The 7,567-nt window shown below is 35.3% G+C and overlaps 1 protein-coding gene across 1 annotated transcript; it reads left to right on the top strand.

Annotated features, from left to right (window-relative positions):
- Nucleotides 1–239: 239 nt before the first annotated feature.
- LOC120179445 (gibberellin 2-beta-dioxygenase 8-like) lies at nt 240–2,436 on the top strand. The gene is made up of 3 exons (XM_039185042.1): nt 240–724; nt 1,679–2,000; nt 2,081–2,436. Exons 1-3 carry the CDS (start codon nt 285–287, stop codon nt 2,309–2,311), a joined length of 993 nt encoding a protein of 330 aa, XP_039040973.1. The 5' UTR covers nt 240–284; the 3' UTR covers nt 2,312–2,436.
- The last annotated feature ends 5,131 nt before the right edge of the window (nt 2,437–7,567 follow it).

Genomic DNA, 7,567 nt, shown 5'->3' with positions numbered 1-7,567 from the left:
ATATATGTAGGTATGATTTCATAAGTAGCATTGGCAAATGTAGAGCAACATAAATAAGCATTGAAAGATCCAATTTCTTCAATTGTTTTTTGGTCTAAGATTGTAATTTCAGTGTATGTATCTGTGCATATCCCTGTGATCATTGGACCATTTTCTACAATTTTAAAATCTTTTCATAAACACTTCTACAATTCATGTAAATAGTAGTTCTTTTGATTGAGTATGGATTATACTTACTCCTTGTTCATTTTTCTGAGCAGGATTGAGAAGATACAGTGAGGGCAATGGCCAATGAACCTCCATTTTTCGAGAAATACAAGGCAATCTTCCAGAGGTCTGCTGATGAAAAGGAGAAATCCATCATTGTTGATGCCATCGAAGAACTCGAACTCCCCCTGATCGATCTCGGTCATTTGAATCTCGGACCACTCGAGAGGCAAGAATGCATCGAAAAGATGGCTCGAGCCGCTACGGAATGGGGTTTCTTTCAAATTGTGAATCATGGGATTCCCGAGGAGCTCCTAACCAGGTTGAAGCAGGAACAAATAAAGGTGTTTCAGCTGCCTTTTGAGAAGAAATCTGAGGACAAGTTTTTGAATTTATCAGTTCAAGGCTATCGTTGGGGGAACCCTCTTGCCACTAGCTTGAGGAACCTTTCTTGTTCAGAAGTTTTGCATATATCTCTCAATGATATTTCAAAAATGGATGAATACAATAAGCTCAGGTACTCTTATTATATATATTGCTATTAATTTATCTTATACTTTTCTTATCCACCATAGTTGGATTTCATTGTCTTTACATGAAACATAACAAGGAACAACTTTTAGGCCATTCAACCAAAACAAAAAAGTAACACAGTTCAAAATCTGGTTGTCACACACGTCCACGCCTAGTCATTCAACTTTAAATTTCCCTATTTTTTCCCCTTCAATTGTACAGTTTTTTGTACACTAATTCATGTAAGAACAAACAATGGAAATTCACTAATTTTGCCTTTTTTTGCTGAGATATCATTTGAGGAACTATTACTGTTTTATAATTACAGTTTTATAATTACACTCTTGTATCAGTTTAGTCTTTTCTTTTTGCAGAAAATTAATATTCTAACCCTGAACATTTAAAATGAGTACATTTGTTTCCAATTTCAGAAAACATCTGGAAACCCTAAACTGCTATTATCATGGATTAGTAGAGTACTTAATTTCAATTTGGAAGAAATACCTATTAACCTATAGTTAGTTTTTGTTTGCACTTTGTTTATTCACAAAATCTCATAGGACAGTTGGTTAAGTATCACAAAATCTCAGTATAGTAGGTTTAAGTACTTGAACAGAACCATATGATTTAGATGTGAAGAGACAGAAAGATGCCTAAAGTATCATCTCCAAACCCCATATGGCCAATGTTGTACATTACACTCTCAGAACCTTATCTTAGTCCTACATATATCTTGTACCTAGTTTGCTGGTATGTTTGGCCTTACGCTGCCACCTACCCGCCAAACATGTCTATGGCCTTACCTGTGACTGGTATATCGATCACACTAGAGATCAAATGCCACCCGCTCATGGCCCCCGTACAGCCGGCAGCCATGTCTTGGCCACCATCCTCATATACTTGATTTTGTCCTATTAGATTAATTATATGATTATTCAAGACCCTTTTTCTTGGCCAGGTCAACCATTGAAGAGTATGCAGAAAAAGCTAATGTTTTGGCACAAACATTGGCTGAACATCTAGCAGAAAGCTTGGGTATCAAAGCGAGTTATTTCCGAGAGAACTGCTCGCCGACCTCGAGCTCTCTTCGATTGAACCGATACCCTCCGTGTCCATATTCTTCCATGATGTTCGGAATCATCCCTCACACGGATACTGATTTCCTAACCATTGTGTCGCAAGACCAAGTAGGGGGGTTGCAGTTGAATAGAGATGGAAGATGGGTTAGTGTTAAACCAAATCCTGAAACCCTAGTTGTCAACATCGGTGACTTTTATCAGGTAAACACACACATATATATACTCTTTTTTTAATATGATTTATCAATGGAAAGGGTGTTCAAATTTAAATGTTTTAACAGGCATTGAGCAATGGGACATACAAGAGCATAACACACCGAGTGATTGCCAACCAAGAGTGTGAAAGGTACTCAGCAGCATACTTCTACTGCCCCACATACGAAACAGTGATAGAAAGCTGCAGCAAGCCAAGTTTGTACAGGAAATTTAGCTTCAAAGAGTATAGAGAGCAAATCCAGAAGGATCTAAAAGCTACTGGGGACAAAGTAGGGCTTTCTCGGTTTCTTTTGTGAATTGGAAACTTCAAATAAAATAAAATAAAAAATTAGAAATTCGTTATTATTATTGTTCATGAGCTTGCTTTTGTAAGTTGCTGCCATGACAGCTTAGCGATGCCATGACAGTGATGAGTCTTATAGGTTTGACACTTTCCAAAATTATTGTACTTCTTAAGGTTTTTTTTGACTTCAAGTACTGATAATTTGGCTGTTGTTGCTTTAACATCTTCTGCAACAAGAATATTTTAAAGCACATGAATCCCATTTTTACGGTTGATTGAAGTTTCCAAGTGCCAATTGTACCATACGTATATTAGCATTTGATTTCATGATGGAAACCCAACAGCTATTGATAAACGAGTGGTTTATGTGATTAGTTTGTTTAACTCTCACTAGAAAGAAACAATTGATCTAGTTGCAATTAAAAGGTGTATTTGTTACTCCCCACTTGTTAGTTACTCTCTTATTTTTCTTTATATAATTTTAGTTTTTCTCCTCTCTTTTTTTTCTTTTTGTTCTCACTTTCTTCAATTTTTACTATAATTTTTAGGAAAATTATCTATAGATAGACTTCATCTTTAATTTTTCATACATTTTACTCTCGAATTATTTAATTTTTCTTTACTTATAGCTATAAAAGATTATAACCATATGTTACGTTAATGTATCACCTAAATAATGGAATGAACTATTCAACTAACAAATCATAATACAAATCTATTGAGTAGTCTCAATGATTAGATGAAGTGTTATTATTTCTCGAGATATTGGGTTCGAGTAGTTGCATCTGTAATGTATATGGGCCATTATCAGTGATTAAGAAATATTATAAACAATTAAACATAATACTACTTTATATTATACTCATCCAGACTTCAACATTATTCCTTTTAGAGTGAGATTACATGAGGCTGTCAATGGCATTTAGTTAACACTGCCAAAGGGGAACTAGCTGGAAATAACAGCCTACCATTGAAAGTTGGTTGGAGAAGAAGGACAAAAAGGTCTCCAAGGAGTTTGGCCCCCGACATAGACATGGGGGTTGTGCTTGGTAGGTACGTTTATGTTGGGAAACATCCTACTTTTCGTTCACATGTCCAACACCAACATTAATGTTGGATAGCGGATTGAAGAGGTGGTCATGTCTTGGCCTACTTGTATGCTCCACTTGGTCACTGCTCTTGAATTGGGTTATTCGGGAAGACTAGACTTCTCCAACTTTCAATCACGTGCAACTATCCGTCATTACTATTCTAGTCCTCTCACTTTCATTAAACTTTACATTTCACCATGTTAGGTTCAAAATTAACACTAAGTGATTAATTAATAAATATGAACCAAGCTACCTCAATGGTTAAAAGAATATTTGTTATTGTTAGAGATCATGGTTTCGAGTATCGTATTATCAAAACTTCTTTGGATTTTTTCACAAACATTTCCGAGGACTAAAGCTTCCGGGATAAAAAAAATGCCTTTTGATAACCATGCATCTGGGTTTTCATACTATCCAACAGAACAGATGTATGTATCTTTAAAAGGAAGGAATTGCATACTCATTACTTTAAGAAAACTGTTAAATTAAATTTAGTGTATTAAGGTGAATGAAAAAAAATTACATGCCTACTATTAAAACTTTGGACCATACTATTTAATGAATCAGTTGCGCTTGACATGACTATTAATAGACACACATGATTTGTCTAAGTCGAATCTATTATCAGGTGTTGTAGTGATGAATACAGAAAAATTTTATTGGACGGGCCAATATAAATATGCTAAAAAATTGGTATAATACTAAAATTAGCCCCCAGCATTTTAATTTTGGGGCAAAAAAACTCCTATGTGGATGGAAAACGTTAGTTAATAAACGATTAACATTATAAAATAAGGGTCGTTTTTATCCTAAAACAAATATTGAGAGCCTAAATGCTCTAGAAAAAAAGGGGTCAAATTGACTATTCAATTAAACTTTAGAGGTTTTTTTTACTTTAAAATGAAATGTTGGGAGCCAAAATACTCAAAAAAATAGAACAAGAGCTAAAATGATCATTTTAATAAACATCATGGAATGATTTTGATATTATTCCTAAAAATCTATAACATAGTTTGTGCATAATTGTTAATTTAAAACTATAATAATTATACATATTTAAAGTGAATCTAAAAAAATATATAATTAGACCAATATAATTTGTTAACAAAATGATGAATACTTTTTCCAGTTTTAGTAAACATGTAAAACAAAACCTTTCGGGGCTTGGTTTTTTTCGATTGCCATTTTTCTCTCTTTTTTCGATAATTGACCTATTGTTCTTGAGAAACCCTGGGTTATTCTTTGCTGATTTATAGTGATTTGGTTGTTGATTCTTGATTATTCTTCATGATTCTTTCAATTGTTTAGATAAGTTTAGTTTTGTGGCCTTGATGGACTGGAAGAAGCTATTTTCTGGTGTGGAGGAGCAGTCGTTGGATTTTTCCCTCCAGAATCAAGTGATGGTTCTTGTATTGTTTATCCTCCTCAATGATTGTTTGAGGAAGGAGCTTCTGAGTGGAGGTACTCATTAGTTGGGCAATTCATTGGTTCTACTTCGAATTTTGGTGCGATGCAAAAGATTATGGATTTGATGTGGAGAAATCGATGACGATAAAGGTAACCCTTGTTAGTTCTAACCTTTATGTGTTTTCATTTGGTAATGTTGTTTCTCGTGATTGGGTCCTTGAGAATAAGTTATGGCAAATCTAGCATAAACTTTGGTTTTAAGGAAATGGGAATCTAATTTGGCTAGGCTGGATTTTGATTTGGCTAAAATACATGTTTGGGTGCAATTGTTTTAGGCCCCTCTAGAGCTATATTCTAAGAAATGTATTAGTTATATTGCTAGTGCTCTAGGTAATCCTCTATACATGGACACCATTACTGCTTCCAAGGAGAGTTTGGAGTTTGCTAAAGTTTGTGTGGAAGTTGGGATTGGAGTTCAGGTTCCTCATTTGATTTCTGTGAAGATGAGGGATGGTTCTGTGATTAAGGTCATATATTTATCCCTTGGTTCCCACCTTGTTGTTCTAATTGTAAGTTTTTTGGTCATTCAGGTAAAGCTTGTGTTAATAAGGATGAAGGTTTGGAGAAGGTAATTTCTCAGTGCCTTCTATTGTGCTAGCTTGAGGGGAGATAGTTCTTTAAAAGTGACTCATGGTCAGGGTGTCTTGTCACAGGGGCAAGTGGAGAGCCCCTTGTCTAATGTTGGTGTTGGTTTAGAGAAAGTGGTTCATCTTATGGTTTTAGTTGGTGTTACTAATAGTTCTTCAAGAAAGGGTGATGTTTCTCTTGGGAATTATTCTGTTGAAGGGGTTTCAGTTGGGCTTTGTGGCTTTACTGTGGATGTTCTTAGGAATTGTGTTGATGCTCAATCACTTAGGAAGATAGGTAATGGAAAAGTTGTTGGGAAGTCTGGGTTTGTTTCATAGGGTGTTGTTAAAGGTGTGATGCTCAAACAAATTTGAAGTCCTTACAAATGCTTTAGAAGATTGTGATGGGATAGTGAGGAAGCCAAGGCTAGCTTCACATGGTGTTGCTAAAATCCTTCATGAAATGAAAGCTAAGAAGAAATATTAGGTTGTGAAGGCTAAAAAAACTTGTATGGATGTTGGTGGCTCGACTAGAGGTATGATTTCTTCTTTTTCTCCATGTCTGTAGCTTTTTGGAATGTTAGGGGATTTGATCTTCCCCTTAAACAACGAAAAATGATGTAGAGTCTGAGTTTCTTAAAGTTGAGGTGTTATGTTTGTTAGAGACTAGGGTTAGAGATCTTAAGGTTTGTTATATTTTCTAATTTCTCTACTGATTGGAATTGTTGCCGGAACTATAATGATGTGGGCAATGGTAGAATTTGGGTCCTTTAGAGGTCTGGTTTGGATTTTTCTGTTCTTAGTTCTACTAATCAATATATTATTATTCAGGGTAGATTGAGAGGTAAGGATTTGATTATTTCTGAAATGTATGGTTTTAATGATGATGTTTCTATGAAGTTTTTTTTGTATCAATTAAATGGGTTTGAGACTCTAGTTGGTAGTAAACCTTGGCTGGTGAGGGGTGACTTTAATGTCACTACTAGAGTTGCTGAGAGTTCTAATTGGGAGGGGCATAGTTCTTTTCTTACTCTTGATATGAATGATGTGTCTTGTTGTATGGATGAGGTGGGTCTTGTTGATCATCTCTACCTTGGTCCTTTATTCACTTGGTCAAACAAGCAAATTGCCAATTTTCTTGCAAGGAAACTTGACAGATTCTGGTTAATATTGCTTGGTATTCTGTATTTCCTAATTCTCAAGTGTAATTTTTAGCCCCATGTGTTTTCGATTGCTACTTGGCTGCTATTTGGGTTGAAAAGGAAAATTTGGCCTCTATGCCTAAGCCTTTCAAATATTTTTCATTTTTGGGCCTTGTACCCTAAGTTTAAAGAATTTTTTGAGGACTTCTGGAGAGAGCCTACTTAGGGGATCCCATGTTTGTTTTGTTATGTAAATTAAAAAGGCTCAACCATAGGTTGTATAAATTGAATAAGAGATATTTTGAGGGTATTTTTGGTAAAGAGATTGATAAGAGAGAACAACTTGAAAAATATCAGGTGACTACTTTGTCTTCTGTTGATTTGAAAGGTTTGGAGATTGAAAAGTGTCTTTCAGGTGGAGCGTTTGGAGTTTGAAAAGGCTGAAGAGTTTTTTCATAAACAGAATGCTAAAGTTGATTGGTTTTGTGAGGGTGACTAGTGCACTATATTTTTTTCATTCTAATGATGTTGTGAAGAGGAAAAAATACTATTAGGATTCTACAGAATGAGAAATGTCAAAGATTGGAGACTTTTGATAGTATTTCAGCTGAAATGGTAAAGTTTTTTACCAGTCAAATTGGCTCGGTTGATCAAAATATTAGGGGTTACAGTGTGGGGGACTTAAGGGAGTTGTTCCAGTTCTCTCTTTCTTTTGAGGCAGGGCATGGCTAAACCAAAAAGTTTCTAATGAGGAAATCAGGGCTACTATTTGTAGGCAAGGGAATAATAAGGCTCCTAGGCACGATGGTTATTCTTCTGGGGTTTTCAAGGCTGCTTGGGATATTGTAGGGGAATATTTCACTGTTCTTGGGTTAATTGCTTCTAATCAGGTTGTTTTTGTTAATGGGATGAGTATTGTGGATAATACTCTTCTTGCACAGAAAGTTGTTAGGGGATGTAGTATGATGACTTTGTCTTCCAAGTGTGCTATCAAAATTGACAT

The sequence above is a fragment of the Hibiscus syriacus genome, unplaced genomic scaffold (genome assembly GCF_006381635.1).
Source record: "Hibiscus syriacus cultivar Baekdansim isolate YM2019G1 unplaced genomic scaffold, ASM638163v2 tig00112416_pilon, whole genome shotgun sequence".
Classification (NCBI taxonomy): domain Eukaryota; kingdom Viridiplantae; phylum Streptophyta; class Magnoliopsida; order Malvales; family Malvaceae; genus Hibiscus; species Hibiscus syriacus.
The sequence above is the reverse complement of the archived record's forward strand: the minus strand, read 5'-3'. Positions and strand labels throughout refer to the sequence as shown.

Excerpts from the sequence above, each read along its gene's own strand:
- LOC120179445 (XM_039185042.1), top strand. The coding sequence starts at position 285 with ATGGCCAATGAACCTCCATTTTTCGAGAAATACAAGGCAATCTTCCAG. Across the intron at positions 725-1,678 it reads GATGAATACAATAAGCTCAG|GTCAACCATTGAAGAGTATG; the intron begins GTACTCTTATTA and ends TTTCTTGGCCAG. Across the intron at positions 2,001-2,080 it reads ACATCGGTGACTTTTATCAG|GCATTGAGCAATGGGACATA; the intron begins GTAAACACACAC and ends ATGTTTTAACAG.